Source organism: Mobula birostris, chromosome 6 (assembly GCF_030028105.1).
Source record: "Mobula birostris isolate sMobBir1 chromosome 6, sMobBir1.hap1, whole genome shotgun sequence".
Lineage (NCBI taxonomy): Eukaryota > Metazoa > Chordata > Chondrichthyes > Myliobatiformes > Myliobatidae > Mobula > Mobula birostris.
In genome coordinates, this window is record NC_092375.1 from 33,563,761 (window position 1) to 33,588,033 (window position 24,273).

The 24,273-nt window shown below is 41.2% G+C and overlaps 1 protein-coding gene across 5 annotated transcripts in view; it reads right to left on the reverse strand.

Moving 5' to 3' along the window:
- LOC140198922 (uncharacterized) overlaps positions 1-24,273 on the reverse strand; it is a 332,378-nt gene that overhangs the window by 38,669 nt on the left and 269,436 nt on the right. For all 5 annotated transcript variants that reach the window (XM_072260177.1, XM_072260176.1, XM_072260175.1 and 2 more), the window contains 2 exons: positions 9,533-9,739; positions 7,874-7,982 (listed from right to left, as the gene is read on the reverse strand). In XM_072260177.1, coding sequence (XP_072116278.1) covers positions 7,874-7,982; positions 9,533-9,739 — 316 coding nt within the window. The remainder of the gene's footprint in view (positions 1-7,873; positions 7,983-9,532; positions 9,740-24,273) is intronic.

A 24,273-nucleotide genomic window follows, 5' to 3' on the forward strand; every position in this document is an offset into this window, starting at 1 on the left:
AATCAGACAGTGTCCATGTAGAGAAATAAGCAGACTGAGACGCTTCATCAGAAGCCAAGATTCTAAACCAATATTAATATATTTAGATACATAAAGTGTAAAAGAGAGGCGAGAGTGGATATCAGACCACTAGAAAATGATGCTGGAGAGGTATTAACGGCAGACAAACTGAATAAGTATTTTGCATCAGTTTTCACTGTGGACGACACTATGGTGGAAATTCCAGGTGTCAGTGGTCACGAAGTGACCATTACTACGGAGAAGGTTCTTGGGAAACTGAAAGATCTGGAGGTAGATAAGTCACTTGGACCAGGTAGTATACACCCTATGGTTCTGAAAAAGATGGCTGAAGAGATTGCGGAGGCATTGGTAGTGATCTTTCAAGATTCATTAAATTCTGGAATGGTTCCAAAAGACTGGAAAATTGCAAATGTCACAGGGAGAGAGGCAGAAGAAAGGAAATTATAGACCAGTTAATCTGACTTCAGTGGTTGCAAAGATGTTGGAGTTGATTGTTACAGATGTGGTTTCAGGGTACTTGGAGCTGCATGATAAAATAAGCCGTAGTCAGCATGGTTTCCTCAAGGGAAAATCTTGCCTGACAAATCTGCTGGAATACTTTGAAGAAATAACAAGCAGGATAGACAATGGATAATCACTTCATGTTGTGTATTTGGATTTTCAGAACGCCTTTCACAAGGTGCCACGTGTGAGGCTATTAACAAACTACAAGCCCATGGTATTACAGGGAAGGTTCTAGCATGGATAAAGTAGTGACTGACTGGCAGGAGGCAAAGAGTGGGAATATAGGTTGCTCGTGACTAGTGGTGTTCCACAGGGATCTGTGTTGGAATCGATTCTTTTTATGTTATATGTTAATGATTTGGATGATGGAATTGATGGCTTTGTTGCAAAGTTTGCAGACAATACAAAGATGGGTGGAAGGGCAGGTAGTTTTGTGGAAATAGAGAGGCTACAGAAGGACTTAGACAGATAAGGAGAATGGGCAAAGAAGTGGCAGATGGAATACAGTGTCTGGAAGTGCATGGTCATGCACTTTGGTCAAAGAAATGAAAGTGAAGATAAATTTCTAAATGGAGAGAAAATTCAAAAATCTGAGACACAAAGGGAATTGGGAGTCCTTATGCAGGATTCCCAGAAGGTTAATTTACAGGTTGAGTCTGTGGTGAAGAAGGCAAGTGTGATGTTATCATTCATTTCAAGGGGACTGGAATATACAATCAAGAATGTAATGTTGAGACTTTATAAAGCACTGATGAGGCCTCACTTGGAGTATTGTGGGCAGTTTTGGGCCCCTTATCTTGGAAAGAACATTCAGAAACTGGAGAGGGTTCAAAGAAGGTTCATGAAAATTATTTCAGGTTTGAATGGCTTGTCACATGAAGAGCGTTTGATGGCTCTGGGGCTGTATTCACTGGAATTCAGAAGAATGAGGGGTGACCTCATTGAAATCTATTGAATGGTGAAAGGCCTTGACAGAATGGATATGGAGAGGGTGTTTCATATGGTGGGAGAGTCTAAGACCAAAGGACACAGCCTCAGAATAGAAGGGCATCCTTTTAGAATTGAGATGAGGAGGTATTTCTTTAGCCAGAGAGTGGTGAATCTGTGAAATTCATTGCCACAGGCAGCTGTGGAGGCCAAGGTTTTAGGTATATTTAAGGCAGAGGTTGATAGGTTCTTGACTGGTAGGGGCATGAAGGGATATGGGGAGAGGGCAGGAGATTGGTGCTGAGAGGAATAATGGATCAGCCATGATGAAATGGTGGCGCAGACCTGTTGGGCGAAATGACCTAATTCTTCTCATATCTCTTATGGTCTTCTGGTATTTTATCCTTGACATATGAGATTCTGCAAATGCTGGAAATCTAGAGCAACATACGCAAAATACTGGAGTAACTCAGCAGGTCAGGCAGCATCTATGGAGGGGAATAAACGGGTGGGTCTCAGCCCAAAATGTTGACTGTTTATTGCCCTCAATAGATGCTGCCTGACCTGCTGAGTTCCTCCAGCTCTTAGTGCATTTTACCCTGGTCCTGCTTTAAACTTCTGGTACATTTGTAACATTTTAAAGACTCAGTTAATTCCCAGAACAGTTGCAAGTTGTCTGCATATTTGTTCAGCCACAGTATTGGAACTGCAGCCTTTCTATTCTTCCTGGAAGGGAAACTCAGTGACTAGATAGTGTTTTGCTATTCATGAGTTTCATACATTTGGAAGACTGATGCTTTCATAGAAAGATACTGATTGCATATCTTTATCCCACACATTAAGGGAATTAGACAGGATTTCTAGCTCTAATTGGACATAAAACAGATTTCATCATTAATTTTACCTTCCAATAATGCACCATTACCTCTTGGTTCTGCTCAACTCTAATTTCTTGCCTTCATGTGGCACTTTTGAGTACTAAGTTAAAGATGCGTGGTAAATATTGGCTAGTGAATACATTAAAAGTGTCCTTTCTGTGGGAAATGCCAAGAAAAACAACCTCTGGCCCTTGTTAATGTTAGGCTTTGGCTGAGAGGGATCTGTAAAATCCTTTAAGGCAAACAAACACTTTGCATAAGAGACTGTGGCAGAACAATTCTCTTTTCTTGAAATACTGCCCAGAAGATTAATCTGCAACTCCTGTAGACTCCAATTGGGGTCAGAAAGCTTGCCTAATGAAATAAGACATGATCCTCTTTCTTAGTATGAAACTACACTGTAACATTTTTAGTGAACTTAACCTCTAAATGTGGTGTCCTGAATAGATTTTAGCACTTAAATTCTATTCAAACAAAATGAAAATCTATGGGAATATAATGGTGACTAGACCAACCAATTAAAACATTACATATTTTCAGATTAGCATATTTGTATACATAGAAAGTGGTTTTTGGAAACCATTGAGGGGCAATTTTGCAAGCATGAACACACAAGATGGAATGAAATTGAGGGCGTGGATTGACATGTGGAATTATGATGTTGTAGCAATTAGTGAAACTTGGCTACAGGAGGGGCAGGACTGGCAGCTTAATATTCCAGGGTTCCGATGTTTCAGATGTGATCGAGGCAGAGGAATGAAAGGTGGGGGAGTAGCATTGCTTGTTAGGGAAAATATTACTGCAGTGCTCAGGCAGGACAGATTGGAGGGCTTGTCTACTGAGTCCTTATGGGTGGAGCTGAGAAACAGGAAAGGTATGGCCACATTAGTGGGATTGTATTACAGACCACCCAATAGTCAACGAGACTTGGAAGAGCAAATCTGCAGAGAGATAGCAGGCAACTGCAGGAAACATAAAGTTGTGGTGGTAGGGGATTTTAATTTTCCATACATTGATTGGGACTTCCATACTGTTAGGGGTCTAGATGGTTTAGAGTTTGTAAAATTTGTTCAGGAAAGTTTTCTAAATCAGTATATAGAGGGACCAACTGGAGGGGATGCAATATTGGATCTCCTGTTAGGAAACGAATTAGGGCAAGTGACAGAAGTCTGTGTAGGGCAGCACTTTGGTTCCAGTGATCATAGCACCATTAGTTTCAATTTGATCATGGACAAGGATAGATCTGGTCCTAGGGTTGAGGTTCTGAACTGGAAGAAGGCCAAATTTGAAGAAATGAGAAAGGATCTAAAAAGCGTGGATTCGGACAAGTTGTTCTCTGGCAAAGATGTGATTGGTAGGTGAGAAACTTGGGAAATTTTGAGAGTGCAGAGTTTGTATGTTCCTGTCAGGATGAAAGGCAAATTGAATAGGAATAAGGAACCTTGGTTCTCAAGGGATATTGCAACTCTGATAAAGAAGAGGGAGTTGTATGAAATGTATAGGAAACAGGGGGTAAATCAGGTGCTTGAGGAGTATAAGAAGTGCAAGAAAATACTTAAGAAAGAAATCAGAAGGGCAAAAAGAAGACATGAGGTTGCCTTGGCAGTCAAAGTGAAGGATAATCCAAAGAGTTTTTACAAGTATATTAAGAGCAAAAGGATTGTAAGGGATAAAATTGGTCCTCTTGAAGATCAGAGTGGTCGGCTTTGTGCGGAACCAAAGGAAATGGGGGAGATCTTAAATAGGTTTTTTGCATCTGTATTTACTAAGGAAGCTGGCATGAAATCTATGGAATTGAGGGAATCAAGTAGTGAGACCATGGAAACTGTACAGATTGAAAAGGAGGAGGTGCTTGCTGTCTTGAGGAAAATTAAAGTGGATAAATCCCCGGGACCTGACAGAGTGTTCCCTCGGACCTTGAAGGAGACTAGTGTTGAAATTGCGGGGGCCCTGGCAGAAATATTTAAAATGTCGCTGTCTACGGGTGAAGTGCCGGAAGATTGGAGAGTGGCTAATGTTGTTCCGTTGTTTCAAAAAGGATCGAAAGGTAATCCGGGAAATTATAGGCCGGTGAGTTTAACGTCAGTAGTAGGTAAGTTATTGAAGGGAGTACTAAGAGACAGAATCTACAAGCATTTGGATAGACAGGGGCTTATTAGGGAGAGTCAACATGGCTTTGTGCGTGGTAGGTCATGTTTGACCAATCTGTTGGAGTTTTTCGAGGAAGTTACCAGGAAAGTGGATGAAGGGAAGGCAGTGGATATTATCTACATGGACTTCAGTAAGGCCTTTAACAAGGTCCCGCATGGGAGGTTAGTTAGGAAAATTCAGTCGCTAGGTATACATGGAGAGGTGGTAAACTGGATTAGACATTGGCTCGATGGAAGAAGCCAGAGAGTGGTGGTAGAGAATTGCTTCTCTGAGTGGAGGCCTGTGACTAGTGGTGTGCCACAGGGATCAGTGCTGGGTCCATTGTTATTTGTCATCCATATCAATGATCTGGATGATAATGTGGTAAATTGGATCAGCAAGTTTGCTGATGATACAAAGATTGGAGGTGTAGTAGACAGTGAGGAAGGTTTTCAGAGCCTGCAGAGGGACTTGGACCAGCTGGAAAAATGGGCTGAAAAATGGCAGATGGAGTTTAATACTGACAAGTGTGAGGTATTGCACGTTGGAAGGACAAACCATCGTAGAACATACAGGGTTAATGGTAAGGCACTGAGGAGTGCAGTGGAACAGAGGGATCTGGGAATACAGATACAAAATTCCCTAAAAGTGTCGTCACAGGTAGATAGGGTCGTAAAGAGAGCTTTTGGTACATTGGCCTTTATTAATCGAAGTATTGAGTATAAGAGCTGGAATGTTATGATGAGGTTGTATAAGGCATTGGTGAGGCCAAATCTGGAGTATTGTGTTCAGTTTTGGTCACCAAATTATAGGAAGGATATAAATAAGGTTGAAAGAGTGCAGAGAAGGTTTACAAGGATGTTGCCGGGACTTGAGAAACTCAGTTACAGAGGAAGGTTGAATAGGTTAGGACTTTATTCCCTGGAGCGTAGAAGAATGAGGGGAGATTTGATAGGGGTATATAAAATTATGATGGGTATAGATAGAGTGAATGCAAGCAGGCTTTTTCCATTGAGGCAAGGGGAGAAAAAAACCAGAGGACATGGGTTAAGGGTGAGGGGGGAAAAGTTTAAAGGGAACATTAGGGGGGGCTTCTTCACACAGAGAGTGGTGAGAGTATGGAATGAGCTGCCAGACGAGGTGGCAAATGTGGGTTCTTTTTTAACATTTAAGAATAAATTGGACAGATACATGGATGGGAGGTGTATGGAGGGATATGGTCCTTGTGCAGGTCAGTGGGACTAGGCAGAAAATGGTTCGGCGCAGCCAAGAAAGGCCAAAGGGCCTGTTTCTGTGCTGTAGTTTCTATGGTTCTATGGAAATCAGTGTCTGAGAACCCAGCACCAGGGTAAGGGCCACACCTCATAAAAGCACCTCATAACTGCCAAATGAAGATCACACTAAGTCCTGGAATTATTCATTTGTCCGCCAAGACAGCTTCATCACACTACATAAGGAGCTCACATTGTAATTTTTGCTAAGTGACATGATCAGTAATGTCAAATGATACCAACTCAGGCAATTTAGACAATCATACCATCTGGGAGTTACCATAATGAGGAGGAAAATGTAACTAATACTGTACCATAATGATCTTTGTAGCCTTTCCCCCACTGTTGGGGAAATCACTGATTTGAAGTTCAGATCCATCTTTCTATGGATCTGTGCACTAATGTCTTTTTATGTGCTAATTTATCCTTTAAGTCACATCTATTTATTATGACACTATATTAATTTTTCTATATATATTCTGCATTGTATTTCCATGTAGATTATAAATATTCCTGTACTTTTTGCTGATTATACAGTGCTGCCAAATTTTTGAAATGATGTCAATTTTATGTAATTGTATAATTATAGAGATTAAATCTATTAGGTTCAGTAGAACAATGAAATAAGTCAGGGCATACTCTTAAATAGAACTAACCAAAGCCAAATAAATTGTAAGTACTAAGGCTATGAGCATCAGTGCACACTCAGGAAATGGAGCACCAATGTCTAGTGTGTATTATTTCGAAAGCTTGTAAACTAGCATCCTCCCAAATTATTGTTAAAACAGCTTTCTGAAAAATGGCATCAGAGCTAACCCTGAGATTTGCAATTGAAGATTAATTTTTTATTACTGCAAATTACCTCTACGATACTCTACTGATTGTTTCTAACAGATACCAGATATGCAAATGTGAAATATAAGCTATTTAAAAGTTCTTGCTTTTAAGAACCTTTTGCAAAATGAGTGCAATGATTATCCTGGTTATAATAGTACATAGTTGTATCCAGAGAGAAGAACCTAGCTCTGGTTTCTGGCTCCTGTGCAATAGAATCATTTATGACCGTCAGTGACTTTGCCACAGTAACATAGAGACAACAGGTCAGTTTCACATTTTTCAGCTACAGACTCCATATAATTTGTAGACAAGGATGAATTGGTGGGAGTGGGCTAAATGGTCAACCAGTACGTGTAATTCCATCTGGAGATATTTAATAGCATTTCTACTTCAAAGAGGCCATATCAAATGATATGATGCTTTAATCACTTTGTAACAATATTTCAAACTGCACTCATGGGAGCATAGAGAATTATTCTGGTCATATGCTAAACTTCGGGAGAAGGTAATCCATTCATGTTAATAGATGGCTAATTCATTTCACTATTTTCATTTTTATGTATCAGAGTAACAATGCTACCAAATCTCTTTTTTAAAGATTAACTTTAAAATTTCATAACTTTTTTCATAAAGCCACTGTTTCTGAGTTAGCACACTAAAAACAAGCTTAGGTGTATATAACTGTAAATTATTTTATTAAGGAAGGGAAGAGTGGAAATTGAATGATTGCTCAGAGAGAGATCAGGATTTTGGGTTCAAATCTGGGTTCACCATGTCCACAACGCTTAAGGTATTGATCATTCAGAGTCCATTCTCCTTAAATCCTGCAATTTCCATCTGCCCAGGAGAATTTCATAAGTCCAGAAGAAGTAGGAGCAAAATCAGGCCATCTGCCTCATCAAGTCTATTCCACCACTAGTAATACTTTGAAGTCTTCGCTATTCTTCAAGCCTGAATTCCAACAGAAAGCCATATTTGACCAATGTCTCTACTTGCTTTGAAGATGGTTCATTCATGAAAACTTAAACGTTTATCTTTAATACCAACCTGTATGAGCAGCCTTGATAACTGACATAGCAATTGTTTTAAGAATCTATAACTGGCTCAAAGATTACCAAACATTAGCTTTGCAGTGCCCCTACAGCCTCCTTTAAGAAAAATCAAAGGCAGTGTTTTCTCAATTGGCTGTAATCTCTTATGCAAATAAACAGACAACTGAGGTTTAGTTATAGTCTCAGAACTCTGAATGGAAAAGAAAATAATTCGTTACTTGGAACTGTGAAGAATAAAAACATGTTTTTTCACCTAGTGTTTGGTTTGAGATTTTCCACTGCAGCATGGGTTTGATTGGTAACAGTAACAAGTTTCTCTGTTTTGTTGTCAGGACCTTGCATTTGTGATACAACTTCATACTCTGTAAGATGAAAATGTGAAGATATTTCAGAAAGGGAAGAACAATTATTTTATATTAAGAACTAGGAAAATTAAAAATAAAATGGTTGCAATTAGACTGACTGAAGATAAATAAATATAATACTACATATAATTTTCCTTGAAGACACCTTTCAATTGAGATAGTAAAATAATTCAAGATAAGAGATTTCTTGATATCATTAAAGATCATTCCTGATTTCTAATAAGTTATTCTTCACAAAGAACATGGATAACTTGGCTGATTTTAGAGACACAGGTCCTAAAATTTGATTCGACACATTCTAATAGGACTGTGTGGCAACTAAAAAGACTGGGGCAAAATTGGGACCTTGTTTACTAAGGTTAGTGATATTTCAGTGAAGGGGAAGGAAGAGGGTGAATATTCTGTGTTAATGGTGAACGTGCAGAAGTATGCAAAGAAATTCTAGTCAATTTACGTCGATAATAACCAAAATAAATTTTTAGGCAGCTGAGAGCTGATATGAAATTTATTGAGGGAAAACCTTGTAAAGATAAGAGTTCATCGATCTGTTTCTGATATATCCCTGCAGGAGTGGCACCACCAACCAAAAATACAATCTGTTAACTATATGCTGGGAAGCATTGGAGGGAGGGGTGCAGATGTGTGAGGTGACATCAACAGGTGTCTGGTACAATCTGTTACAGTTATGCCAATATAGTACAGCAGCCAACACTTTGCATATAAAAGTTCAGAAACCATGGAAGGAACTGCCGTGTTTCTGAGGAAGGTGAATTTAATTTCTTTTCATTTTTCCTAACCGAATCTAACTCACAACTTTTTTTAAGATGATTATCTTGAGCATTTTGAAGTAGGAAGCTTTAGTTTTGTAAAAGGCTTCACCCAAACTCTCTGTAGTTATATTTGAAAAGTCAACTAATGACTAAAGCTATGATCAAGTGCTATTAATGGGAAAAATATTAAGGGTCTCACCATCTGTTCTGAACCCACAGACAATGATGCTTTGCTGTGTAAAACTCAGGACAAAGAAGCAAAAATCTGAAGTGCCATCTGAGAAAAATAAATGGGATGTTTGATTTTTCTTGGGACTCTTTTTACCGGGTGCTCAATAATGCCATAGGCTGCCTCCTTGGCCATCTTTAACTGGACATTAACGAGGGCTTCTTAGGCAATCAGGCAAGTTATAAACACGAGAAATTCTGCAGAAGCTGAAAATCCAAAGTGACACACACAAAATGCTGGAGGAACTCAGTAAATCAGGCAACAATCTGTGGAAATGAATAAACAGTCGACATTTTGGGCCAAGATCCTTCTTCAGGGCTTAAGTACAAGTTCAATGTGCAAATTTATCAGTATCAGCAGAGAACAAGAATTAGTAAGCTCCTCATGTCTGTGATTTGTTCTAGCAAAGTAATTACAATCCAGATGGCAGAATAGCTAACATGTATCATTTCCAAATGCACAACTATTCGATATTAACAAACAGAAAATGTCAGAAACAGTCAAAACATGCACCAGAAAGAGAGAGAATTTTAGATATAATCAGTTACCGCTTGCGGTGTCATTTTCATTTTTCTTCCAGTCAACTATGAGAAAGGTCGGACAGCCTTCAACGGTCACAAGGGTAAGGTTTGAAGGTGGATATTTTGGAACAGTTAGGGCAGTTGCATTTGTAGAGTCCTCCTCTTGAAAATGCTTCAGTGATTCAGTAACGGAACAGGGCATGTTTTCCTTTGTCAGATATTTCACATGAGGGCCTTAGAAGGGAAGACAGCAGCAGGATAACAAATAGTCAGTAATCTCCATCCAATTGAATATTCTCTCCAATCCAATAGGATATTCTCACTGATTTAACAGCCACACCTTTACATCAACAACAAATTTAGTCAACCAACAAGAGGAACTATGTTTCAAGAATTGGAAAATACAAGGTACTCTGACATGTACTTTCTCCACAGTCTCCATTTAATGCAACAGAAAAATACATTACTACCTTTCTTAACTCTGACTTTCAGAGTCTGTTGACGTACATACATATTTTACATTTCTTATCTATTCAGAAAGTGAATCTGTGCCTTTACGAACACAAAAGATGTTACCAGAGAAAAAAATAACTTATCTCTTCACGTTTTCATTCTATTGAGCTCATCTTCAACCCAACCATACTCACCCAATCAGCTGAAGATGAAGGGAGAAATTTAAAACTTCAGTAATACAATCCTGACTGAAATATTTCTCTGCTTCCAAAAGTAATTGTTAATAGCTATAATACCAGTCTAATATAACCTCCCAAAATAAGTTGATCAAAGTTATAGCAACTGCTCTGTGAACTGTACAAATTGCAGTTAAATGTACTATGAGCAATATTTCTCATCTCTTTTGCCTTGAAGGACCTCAAGATTATTGATCACAATACACATTATTTATCATTCATCAACATTTACCGTATGTTAAGACCTGAAGCACATGCCAGATGTGACTTTTAATTTTTCAGTTCAATGCACTTACCTTTCCTGTTGAAATTGAACTTCACCAATAAAAACATTTTCCTCCTTATTTTATATAGTTAGGAAACATGAATAGAATTTTAAGTGTCTCTCAACCTTTCTATATTGGCTACAGGTGGTCAGAACAAATCCTTTGAAGCCTTCCCATGCTTTTGACAAAGTCATATCTGCATACCACTGGATTATCACACAGAATTCCCCCAATGTCCTGTCTATTTTATGAGCCCTTTGTTTTGCACCCAGACCACTCATATATATTATTTTGTTTAAAAACATTAGTAATAGGAGGCTTTAAAGCCCTGCCATTGTTCAATCTCATGTTTTATCTGGTGCCTCAATCACTTCATCACCCATCCTTGCACCCATCCCTAAAGGTGTTGTTTCTGCGAGTGTTTACTCACTATTCAATGGACTTAATCCTTTAATAAATTACCTTTCTTATCCTAGTCCCCAACAGCCAACCCATTGTTCTGAGAACATTCTCCATTTTGAAGAAACAGCCATCTGACCCCTACCTTGTTAATCCCACTCAAAATGGACTTCTACGCCACATAAGGCAAAGGCCAATGCTCTCATACTATTATTCACATGAATATGGAAGAGATAAATACAGAATAGTTGGCAACCGGGAATCCTACTTGTTGCAGATGGAGTGAAGATGCTCGACAAAGTGGTTCCCCAATTACTCCTCTACTTTGGTGAAACCTGATATTGGTGGCCAACCATTTCAATTTCAATCCCCATTCCCATTCTGACATGTCAGTCCATGGCCTCCTCTATTGCCACAATGAGGTCACTCTCAGTTTGGAGGTGCATCATCTCATATTTCATCTGTGTAGCCTTCAACCTGATGGCATGAAAATCAATTTCTCTAACTTCCAGTAATTTCTTCCCCCTCCTGCTTCTCTTTTCTTCCATTTCCCATTCTGGCTCCCCTCTTACCATTTCTCCTCACCTGTCTATCACCTCTCTCCAGTGCCCCTCTTCCTCCCCTTCTTCCATGGTTCACTCTCCTCTCCGATCAGATGCTGCTTTGTTATGTATGGAGTGAAGGTGTTCGAACAAGGGTCTTGGCCTGAAATGTTGATGGTTTGTTTGTTTCCATAGAAACTGCCTGACCTGCTGAATTCACCTAACAGCTTGTGTGTTTTGCTGTCCTATCAGATTCCTTCTTCAGCTCTTTACCTTTTCCACCTATCACTTCCCAGCTTCTAGTTTTATCTGCCCTCCCCATCCACCTACTTCCCCCCTCAGCTGGTTTCACCTATCACCACTTTGATTGTACTTCTTCCTCCCACCTTCCTATGATGGATTCTTTCCCCTTCCTTTCCAGTTCTGATGAAGGGTCTCAGCACAAAATGTCACCTCTATTCCTTTCCATAAATGCTGCCTCACCTGCTGAGTCCCTCCAGCACTTTGTGTGCAATATAAATTGCAAATAGTTCAGCGTCCAATATTGGTCTATTTTGCATCCCATTGAAAGCTGACAATGAACCAATTACTTTGCTTCTAGCTATTGTTATGTTTGTTCTTAATAAAGATAAACTTGACATGGGTGCATACCAGAACATTTTATTACAAAATTCTTGTTCAACCCTGAGCGCGTGCAACTATCCCACCATCAAAGCTTCCGGTTCCAGGTGAACCACCCATATTGCCCACTGGGAACCAAAGTTCTTTATTATGCACATGTAACAACACATCTTACCCCTTTAAAGAAAAACAAACACACTACGATGTCCTTATAAACCTACAAGGAACGATAATCCCTTCCAACAAAGCTACCTACATTAACTTCAATTGTAATGAGAAAATTGAATTGAATTGACTTTATTACTTACATCCTTCATACACATAAAGAGTCAAAAACCTTTACGTTATGTCTCCGTCTAAATGTGCAATGTGCAATTTATAATAAATAGTACAACAATATAACATAGAAATACAGTTGTGTCAGCATGAATTAATCAGTCTGATGTCCTGGTGGAAGGAGCTGTCCCGGAGCCTGTTGGCCCTGACTCTTAAGCTGCGATACCATTTCCTGGATGGTAGCAGCTGGAACAGTTCGTGGTTGGGGTGACTTGGGTCCCCAATGATCCTTCAGTCCCTTTTTTCACACCTAACTTTGTAAATGTCTCGAATAGTGGTAAGTTCACATCTACAGATGTGCTGGGCTATCTGCACCACTCTCTGCAAAGTCCTGCGATTGAGGGAAGTACAGTTCCCATACCAGGCAGTGATGAAGCCACTCAGGATGCTCTCAATTGTGCCCCTGTAGAAAGCTCTTAGGATCTGGGGGCCCATACCAACTTCCTCAACCGTCTGGGGTGAAAGAGGTGCTGTTGTGCTTTTTTCACTACACAGCTGGTGTGTACAAACCATGTGAGATCCTTGATGATGTGTATGCCGAGGAACTTAAAGCTGTTCTTCCTCTCAACCCCAGGTCCATTCCTCCTGTAGTTCACAGCCAGCTCCTTTGTTTTTGTGACACTGAGGGAGAGGTTGTTTCCTTGACACCACTGCATCAGGGTGATGACCTCTTCTCTGTAGGTTGCCTCATTATTATTTGAGATTAGGCCAATCAGTGTAGTATTGTCAGCAAATTTAATTAGCAGATTGGAGCTGTGGGTGGCGACACAGTCATGGGTATACTGAGAGTAAAGGACGGGGCTTAGTACACAGCCCTGGGGGCACCTGTGTTGAGGGTCAGAGGGGCAGAGGTGAGGGAGCCCACTCTTACCACCTGCTAGCGATCTGACAGGAAGTCCAGGATCCAGCTACACAAGGCAGGGTGAAGGCCAATGTCTCTGAGCTTCTTGTCAAGCCTGGAGGGAATTGTGTTGAATACTGATCTGTAATCCAAGAAGAGCATTCTCACATAAGCATCCCTCTTCTCTAGATGTGTAAGGACAGTGTGTATAGCTGTGACTATTGCGTCATCTGTCAACCGGTTGTATCAGTAGGTGAATTGTAGGGGGTCCAGTGTGGGTGGTAGCATACTGCAGATGTAGTCCTTGACCAGCGTCTCAGAGTATTTGCATATTATTGAGGTGAGTGCAACAGGACGCCAGTCATCCAGACATGTTACCTTGGTCTTTTTAGGTACAAAAACAATGGTGGATGTTTCAAAGCAGAAAGGCATTCTACACTGGGAGAGAGAGAAGTTAAAAATGTCTGTAACACACCTGCACATCCTGAGTACTCGCCCTGAGGTGCCGTCCGGTCCCGCAGTCTTGTGACTGTCCACCCATTGGAAACAACTTCTTTTACTCCACTGAAATACTGCTAGGTTAGACTTTACTTTCTCCTTATCAAATTTCAAGTCAATCTCAATCATATTGTGATCACTGCCTCCTAAGGGTTCTTTTATTTCAAGCTTGCTAATCACCTCCTGTCTATTACTTAGCACCCAATCCAGTATAGCTGATCTCCTAGCAGGCTCAATGACAAATTGCTCTAAAAAGTCATGTTGTTGGCATTCAATAAACTCACTCTCTTGAGATTCATTTCCAACCTGATTTTCCCAATTAACCTGCATGTTGATATCTCCCATGACTATTATAAAATTGCTTATTTGACATGTCTTTTCTATTTCCTGTTGTAATCTGTGGTTCACATCCCAGCTACTGTTGGGAGGTCCGTATATCACTGACATAGAACATAGAACATAGAATAGTACAGCACAGTACAGGCCCTTTGGCCCACAATGTTGTGCCGACCCTCAAACCCTGCCTCCCATATAAGCCCCCACCTTAGATTCCTCCATATATCTGTCTAGTAGTCTCTTAAACTTCACTAGTGTATCTGCCTCCACCACTGACTCAGGCAGTGCATTCCACGCACCAACCACTCTCTGAGTAAAAAACCTTCCTCTAATATCCTCCTTGAACTTCCCACCCCTTACCTTAAAGCCATGTCCTCTTGTATTGAGCAGTGGTGCCCTGGGGAAGAGGCGCTGGCTATCCACTCTATCTATTCCTCTTATTATCTTGTACACCTCTATCATGTCTCCTCTCATCCTCCTTCTCTCCAGAGAGTAAAGCCCTAGCTCCCTTAATCTCTGATCATAATGCATACTTTCTAAACCAGGCAGCATCCTGGTAAATCTCCTCTGTACCCTTTCCAATGCTTCCACATCCTTCCTATAGTGAGGTGACCAGAACTGGACACAATACTCCAAGTGTGGCCTGACCAGAGTTTTATAGAGCTGCATCATTACATCGCGACTCTTAAACTCTATCCCTCAACTTATGAAAGCTAACACCCCATAAGCTTTCTTAACTACCCTATCCACCTGTGAGGCAACTTTCAGGGATCTGTGGACATGTACCCTGAGATCCCTCTGCTCCTCCACACTACTAAGTATCCTGCCATTTACTTTGTACTCTGCCTTGGAGTTTGTCCTTCCAAAGTGTACCACCTCACACTTCTCCGGGTTGAACTCCATCTGCCACTTCTCAGCCCACTTCTGCATCCTATCAATGTCTCTCTGCAATCTTTGACAGTCCTCTACACTATCTACAACACCACCAACCTCTGTGTCATCTGCAAACTTGCCAACCCACCCTTCTACCCCCACATCTAGGTCGTTAATAAAAATCACGAAAAGTAGAGGTCCCTGAACAGATCCTTATGGGACACCGCTAGTCACAATCCTCCAATCTGAATGTACTTCCTCCACCACCACCCTCTGCCTTCTGCAGGCAAGCCAATTCTGAATCCACCTGGCCAAACTTCCCTGGATCCCATGCCTTCTAACTTTCTGAATAAGCCTACCGTGTGCAACCTCGTCAAATGCCTTACTAAAATCCATACAGATCACATCCACTGCACTACCCTCATCTATATGCCTAGTCACCACCTCAAAGAACTCTATCAGGCTTGCTAGACACGATCTGCCCTTTACAAAGCCATGCTGACTGTCCCTGATCAGACCATGATCCTCTAAATGCCTATAGATCCTATTTCTAAGAATCTTTTCCAACAGCTTTCCCACCACAGACGTAAGGCTCACTGGTCTATAATTACCCGGACTATCCCTACTACCTTTTTTGAACAAGGGAACAATATTCGCCTCCCTCCAATCCTCCGGTACTATTCCCGTGGACAACGAGGACATAAAGATCAGGATCCTTTTAACCTTGCAGTTTGTTAACTCACCAACAAGGATTCAATACCTTCTGATCCTATGTCACATCTTTCTAATGATTTGATGACATTCTTTACCAGCAAAGCCATGCCAGCTCCTCTGCCTACCTTCCTATCCCTCCAATATAACATGTAACCTTGGACATTCAGCTCCCAACTACAAACATCCCTTCAGCCATGATTCAGTGATGGCTACATCATCATACCATCATCTGTAATAGTGCAACAAGTTCATCCACCTTATTCCTTATACTCCGTGCATTGAGATATAATACTTTGAGTGCTGTATTTACTAGCCTTTTTGATTCTGCATCCCTAATGCACAGATACTCACCCTGCTGGCTGCAATTATGTCCTTTTCTGCCTGCCCTTCTTGACAGTCTGACTGTATGTTATCTTTGCTTTTTTACCATCCATCTAATCCTAAGACCCTTCAACTCCAGTCCACGCCCCCCCCACCAAATTAGCTTCAACCCTCCAAACAGCTCTAACAAACCTGTCCGCGACAATATTGATTCCCCTTGGGTTCAGGTACAACCCGTCACTTTCGAACAGGTCATACTTCCGCCAGAAGAGATCCCAATGATCCAAGAACCTGAAGCCTTGCCCTGCACCAGCTTCTCAGCCATGCATTAATCTGCCAAATCATCCATTTTCTACCATTCACACTTCTGGACTGGTAGGTTTTTCGCAGTTTTGTTGTGATGCTATTTCCCTTTTTATTTCCCTTTCACTTCAATCAATTTGACCGTGTGTGTTCTTTTAGGTATCAGCAGGTTTTTGTGCACTGAAAGGTTAGTGCGTATGCATCGACCCATCAGCATTTAGGCTGGTGAAAGGCAGTTCTACAATGATGCACTTCAGTAAATCATTAGACTTTTGTGAAGTTCTCTCTTCCATCTTGTGTCTTCTTCATGAGGACTTCCTTGACCAAACTCTCTGCTAGGCTATCAGATTTTGAATGAAGTGGGCTTGAAATTATATGTTGAAGCCCCCAGTCATTGGCAAAGGACTCAAATTCACAGTTCGATAATTGTGGACCATTGTCTGATAACACTTCACATGGAACCCCATGCCTCACAAACACAGCTTTCAGGAAGGTGATGACTGATCATTTTGCTGGATGTTGCATCCTCTGGGTAATTGGGAAAGTAGTCTTTTACAACAACGTAATTCTTCCCATTACAATCAAACAAATCCACTCCACCTTTGAAGTACAACCTGCTTGGTACAGAATGTGGTGTAAGCAGTTCTGGTTGCTGCTTTGGTCTGTAGCTAAGACATATTTCAAATGAAGCTGGCTGATGTCTTGGTTCGTACTTGACCAGTATATTCACTTCCAGAGCTCAACGTTTACATTTTTCCTCACCAAGATGCCCTTTGTGTGTCTTCTGCAGCATTTCTTTGAATAGCAACACAGGAATTACAAAACGTGTTCCCTTTGAAGACCGTATCTTGCACTACTGACAGTTTAGTACTGCGTGCCCAATAATCATGAATACACATCGGACAATAATTCCAAGCTCCTGACCATCCTTTCCATATTGTCTCTTTGAGTACTTTCATTGTTTCATTTGTCCCTGCTGCTTTTTGAATCTCTGTTCTATCAAGAGATACTGGAATGGAAGTGACAATCAAAAGACCATGAGATATAGGAGCAGAATTAGGCCATTAAGCCCATCAAGTCCACTCTGCCATTTCAACATGACTGATCCATTATTCCTCTCAGCCCCCGTCTCCTACCTTCTCCCTGTATCCCTTTATGCCTTGACCAATCAAGAATCTACAAACTTCTGCCTTAAATATACGTAAAGACTTGGCCTCCACAGCTAATGTGGCAATAAATCCCACAGATTCACCACTCTCAGGCTAAAGAAATTCTTTCTCTTCTTCGTCCTAAGCAGATGCCCCTTCATCTGAGGCTGTGTCTTCGGGTCCTAGACTCTCCCACAATAAGAAGCATCCTCTCCACATCCATTCTATCAAGGCCTTTCACAATTCGATAGGTCTTAATTCAGTCAGACAACATTCTTCTGAATTCCCGTGAATAAAGGCCCAGAGTCAGCAAGCGCTCTTCATGTGACAAGCCATTCAAACCTGGAATTATTTTCATGAACCTCCTTTGAACCCTCTCCAGTTTCTGAACGTCCTTTCTAAGATAAAGGGCACAAAACTGCTCACAACAAGTAAGGCTTCATTAGTGCTTTAAAAAGCCTCAACATTACATTTTTGATATTATTTTCTAGTGATCTTGAAATGAATGATGACATCACACTCTCCTTCTTAACTACAGACTCAACCAGTAATTTAACCTTTGGGGAATCCTGTACAAGGAACCCCAATTCATTTGTGCCTCAGATTTTTGAATTTTCTTTCCATTTAGAAAATAGTGTATCCTTTTACTTCTTCTACCAAAGTGCATGGCCTTATACTTTCCAACAGTGTATTCGATCTGCCACTTCTTTGCCCATTTACCTAATCTGTCTTGTCCTTCTGTAGTCTCTCTACTTCCTCAAAACTACTTGCCCCTCCACCTATCTTAGTATCACCCTCAAATTTTGTAACAAAGCCATCAATGCCATCATTCAAGTCTTTCACATATAATGTAAAAAGAAGCAGTCCCAACAGATCCCTATAGAACACCACTAGTCATCGGCAGCCAACTAATGAAGTCTCCCTTTATTACCACTCTTCCCTGTAATACCACGGGCTCTTACTTGTTGAGCAGCCTCGTGTGGTACCCTGTTAAGGGCTTTCTGAAAATTCAAATACACATCAAGCAAATCTCCTTTGTCTATCCTGCTTGTTATTTCTTCAAAGTATTCCAACACATTTGTCAGGCAAGACTTTCCCTTGAGGAAACCATGCTGACTATAGCCTATTTTATCATGTGCCTCTAAGTACCCTGAAACAGCCACTGTAACAATCAACTCTTAACATCTTCCCAACCACTGAGGTTAGACTGTCTGTCTGTCTAGGTACCATATCCGATGTGGACTTTGGTGACCATGGTTCTCCATATAGATCTACCCTTCGTTTTTTGGATGACTTCCATTTCTTCGATGTGTATCCAACCTGGCTATGCTTTTGATGTACATAAGCCGAGGTCTTCCTCTAGGTTTACTCCCCTCAATCTTTCCAGAGAGTATGAGTTTTTTCTAGTTCATCTTGCCGCATGATGTGTCCTAGGAATCTGAGTTGTCTTTCTCTTATTGTTGGTATGAGTGATTGAACTGCTCGGGCTCTTCTTAGAACTTCTTCATTTGATGTGTGTGTGGTCCATGATATTTTTAACATTCTCCTGTAGAACCATAATTCAGCTGCTTCTAGTCTCTTTTCCATTGCTGGAGAAATGGTCCAGCATTCACTTCCATAAGTCAGGATAGAATAAATGTAGCACTGCAGTATTCTGTTTTTAGTGTATGTACTCATCTTTCTGTCTGTTAATATGGTCTTCATTTTTTGGAAAGCTCCTTTCGCCATTGCTATTCTGTATTTGATATCTGTGTCGCACCTGCCATTACTTGTTATTAGACTGCCAAGATATTTGAATTTGTTGACTTATTTGATGTTTGTATTTCCGATCTTGATCACACATTGTGGGATGTTTGTCTTTCTGGAGATGACCATGCTTTCTGTCTTCTTGGTGTTGATTGAGAGGCCTCTGCGATTACTTTCTGCTGCCACTATAGTGAGTAGTTCTTGAAGTTTGGTTTCTGAGTCAGCTATTAGTACGATGTCATCAGCATGTCTGATGTTATTTATATTACGGCCTCCAATTGTGAATCCCTTGATGTCTTTGATATTTGTCAAGATATTAATTGGCCTATAATTTCCTTTCTTCCTCTCTCCCTTCTTGAACTGTGGAGTGACATTTGCAACTTTCCAGAATCTATTGTTTATTGAGAGATCATTACTAATGCTTCCACAATCTCTTCAGTAACCTCTTTCAGAACCCTGGGGTGCACACCATCTGATCCAGGTGACGCACCTACCTTCAGACCTTTCAATTTCCAAAGAACCTTCTCCCAAGTAATGGCAACTTCACACACTCTGACCCCTGACATCTGGAACTTCCATCATACTGCTAGTGTCTTCCACAATGGATACTGATGCAAAATACTCATTCAGTTTGTCCACCATTTTCTTGTCCCCCATTACTCCCTCACCTGCATCATTTTCCAGTGGTGCAATATCAACTCTCAACTCTCCTTTACACTGTATGTATCTGAAGAGACTTTTGATATCCCCTTTGATACTATTGACTAGCTTACTTTTGTATTCCATCTTTTCCTTTTTAATTACTTTTTTAGTTACCTTCTGTTGGTTTTTAAAAGCTTCCCAATCCTCTAACTTCCCACTAATTTTTGCTCTATTATCTGCCCTCTCTTTGGCTCTTATATGGCTAAGTTTGCTGACGATACGAAGATAGGCGGAGGGGCCGGTAGTGCTGAGGAAACGGAGAGTCTGCAGAGAGACTTGGATAGATTGGAAGAATGGGCAGAGAAGTGGCAAATGAAGTACAATGTTGGAAAGTGTATGGTTATGCACTTTGACAGAAAAAATAAATGGGCAGACTATTATTTAAATGGGGAAAGAATTCAAAGTTCTGAGATGCAACGGGACTTGGGAGTCCTTGTACAGGATTCCCTTAAAGTTAACCTCCAGGTTGAGTCGGTAGTGAAGAAGGCGAATGCAATGTTGGCATTCATTTCTAGAGGAATAGAGTATAGGAGCAGGGATGTGATGTTGAGGCTCTATAAGGCGCTGGTAAGACCTCACTTGGGGTACTGTGGGCAGTTTTGGTCTCCTTATTTGAGAAAGGATGTGCTGACGTTGGAGAGGGTACAGAGAAGATTCACTAGAATGATTCCGGGAATGAGAGGATTAACATATGAGGAACGTTTGTCCGCTTTTGGACTGTATTCCTTGGAGCTTAGAAGAATGAGGGGAGACCTCATAGAAACATTTCGAATGTTAAAAGGCATGGACAGAGTGGATGTGGCAAAGTTGTTTCCCATGATGGGGGAATCTAGTACGAGAGGGCATGACTTAAGGATTGAAAGGCGCCCTTTCAGAACAGAAATGCGAAGAAATTTTTTTAGTCAGAGGGTGGTGAATCTATGGAATTTGTTGCCACGGGCAGCAGTGGAGGCCAAGTCATTGGGTGTATTTAAGGCAGAGATTGATAGGTATCTGAGTAGCCAGGGCATCAAAGGTTATGGTGAGGAGGCAGGGGAGTGGGACTAAATAGGAGAAAATGGATCAGCTCATAATAAAAATGGTGGAGCAGACTCGATGGGCCGAATGGCCTACTTCTGCTCCTTTGTCTTATGGTCTTATGGTCTTACGATGACTTTGACGTCTCGATAGCCATGGTTGTGTCATTTTGCCTTTAGAATAATTCTTCTGTTTTGAGATCTATATATCCTGTGCCTTCTGAATTGCTTTTTGAAATTCCAGCCATTGCTGCTCTGCCGTCATTCCTGACAGTGATCTTTTCCAATTAATTTTAGCCAGCTCCTCTTTCATGCCTCTGTAATTCCCTTTACTCCACTATAATACTGATACATCTGGCTTTAACTTCTCCTTCTCAAATTGCAAGGTGAATTCAATCATTTTATGATCACTTTCCCCTGAGGGTTCTTTTACCTTAAGCTCTCTAATCAATTCCAGTTCATTGCACAACACAGAATCCAAAATAGCTGATACAATGTGTATCCTTGCACGTGAAGCTCCCAGCTATAATCTTCTTTCAGCCATGATTCAGTGTGCCTAAAATATCTTGCATGCCAATCTGTAACTGTGTAATTGTAACTGTGCTACAAGTTCATCTACCTCATTCTGTATACTGCACACATTCAAATACAACACCTCAGTCCTGTATTCAACCCTTTTGAGTTTGTCCACCTTTTACGTTGCAACTCATCCTGCTGACTGCAATTGACCTATCATCAGCCTCTCCTCACTAGGAGTGTCACTACACATTGCCTTTGTTTCTAAACCAACTTTCCCATCCTCAGTCCTATCATTGTGATTCCCATTACCCTAACAAATTAGTTTAAACCCTCTCGAACACCTCCAGCAAACCTGTCTGCAAGAATACTGGACCCCCTTGGGTTCAGGTATAACCATAGTCATAGTCATACTTTATTGATCCCGGGGGAAATTGGTTTTCGTTACCCGACCCAACCCTTTTGTACAGGTCATACCTTCCACAGAAGTGATCCCAATGATCCAAAAATCTGAACCCCTGTTCCCTGCACCAACTCCTCAGCCACACATTCACCATCCAAATTATTCTATTCTTACCCTCACTGGCACATGGCACAGTCAATAATCCAGAGATTACTACCCTGGAAGTCCTGTTTCTCAGCTTTCTACCTAGCTCCTTAAAATCTCTCTTCAGGACTTCCTCACCTTGTGTACCCACATCGTTGGTGCCAATGTGCACCAAGACTTCTTGCTGCTCACCCTTGCCCTTGAGAATGCCATGGACCTGATCTGGGACATCCCTCATTCTGGCACCAGGGAGGCAACATATCATCCAGGTGTCACTATCATGGCCACAAAATCTCGTCTTTGTTCCTCTGTCTATGGAATCTCCTATCAATACTGCACACCTCTTCACCTCTCTGCTCTTCCGAGCCACAGCACCAGACTCAGTACCAGTGACCCAGTCACTGAGGCTCCTCCCTGGTATGTCATCTCCCTCAACAGTATCTCAAGTTGTGTATTATTATTGAGGGGAACGGCCACAGATGTACACTGCACTGGCTGCGCATTTCCCTTCCTTCTGACAGTACCCAGTTACCTGTCTCCTGCAACCTGGGGGTGACTACCCCCTATCACTTTCTCACTCTTCTGTATGAGTCGAAGGTCATCGGGCTGCAGTTCTAGTTCCTTCATACGTTCTCTCAGGAGTTGCACCTGGTGCAGGTGTGCTTATCTGAGCAACTGGAGGTTCCCCAGACTTCCCACATCCTACACAGAATACAAAACTCTACCCTAGGAAGCATTCTCACTACACTACTATACCCTAATAGATGAGGAATAAGCAAATAAGAACAAAAACAGAGAAACTTACCAGATACTTTACTCACCCAAGCCTGATCTCACCTAAGCCCGATAAGGCAAAGACATGCTGAGTGACACACTCAAAATAATGGCTGCTCCACTTGCATTGCATTATTTTTATTCACACTTTCGAATGAACCCCTCTCGTTGATTGGTTACAGCCCAACTCAGAGAAACTGCTGTGCAGCTCTGCCTTTTAAATCTTGATAGTGGACCTTTTTGAAAGGTAGCTCTTTTTCTGCACTCCCTTTCATTGATTGGTCGCTGCCCAACTTGTGTCAACATAGGCCTGTATATCTGCATTAATCTCTCGTTACTCTTTCATCAGGTTGAACTTTTCACATGCATTCAGACCTAATATTGGCTCTTTTAATCATCCATGGATAACAGATTCACCTGGGCTCCGGTGTCAAGCTTGAATGGAATTACTGTCCTGTTCACAGTCATTGGAACAATCCGTTCTATTTTTCCAGCAGCTACAGTCTGTAGAGAATCTACAAAGACTTCCTCCATTTCCTCAGCAACCGTGTGTACCTTTCTCTTGATAGCCCCAGCTTTGCAGCACTTTGCAAAATAATTCTTCTTCCCGCAATTATTGCAGGACTTTCCATAAGCAGGACACGTCTTTGGAATGTGACCGCCCCAACATTTGTTTTTTGAGCCTTCCTTTTTGTTTTCCTGTTGCTTTGGGAAGCACTTTGCATACTGCTCCTCTGTTTTCACATCATGTACTGTTGTGTCTGCCGTGTGCAACACCTTGGCTTGTGCTTGTGTGGTCTCTGCTGACCTACACACATTCACAGCCCTTTCCAGCATCAAATCTTTTTCACGCAGTATTCACACAGTCCATCATATGAAATTCTGCAAACTACTCCGTCTCTAACTAGTGAGCTTCTCAAATCTCCAAATTCACAGGACTTACTCAGTGTGTGAAGCTCAGCTAAGTATTGGTCAAAGTATTGGTCCTTGTTTCTGGTCACAGGAAAAAAAAACATATTTCTTAAGCATGGTGTTTTACTTGGGACAAAATACTCCACAAATTTTGTCATCAGTGTCCCATGTAAAAGCTTTGTCATCAATTTGAAAACTGTTAAAGATGTCTAAAGCATCTTTGCCAATTACATGCAGAAAATCAACGCTTTCAGTTTTTCATTGGCCCCTCCCATTCTGCTAGCTGCTAAATATATAGTGAATCACTGTTTGAAGCATTTCCAGTTATAAGTTAAATTGCTGGTAAACTGCATAGGTGAAGGAGGACTTAGGTTATCCACGACAGGAACTTTCGGCCTCTCACCTGAATTTCCTGGTGAATCCGATGAACTTCTGGAACAGTGTGCTCTTTTGCTGGCCTGCTTCTCTCCGTTGTAACTAGCGTCTCTTTCTCAGTTGCGCTCGGTATTCGTTTACTCTCCATGTTTACCTCACACCGACTTCTGACACCATTTTATATTTGTTCTTAATAGAGACAAACTCGGCGTGGGTTTACACTAGAACATTTTATTACCAAACACCTATTCATCCTTGAATACATGCGACCAGCTCACCATCAAAGCTTCTAG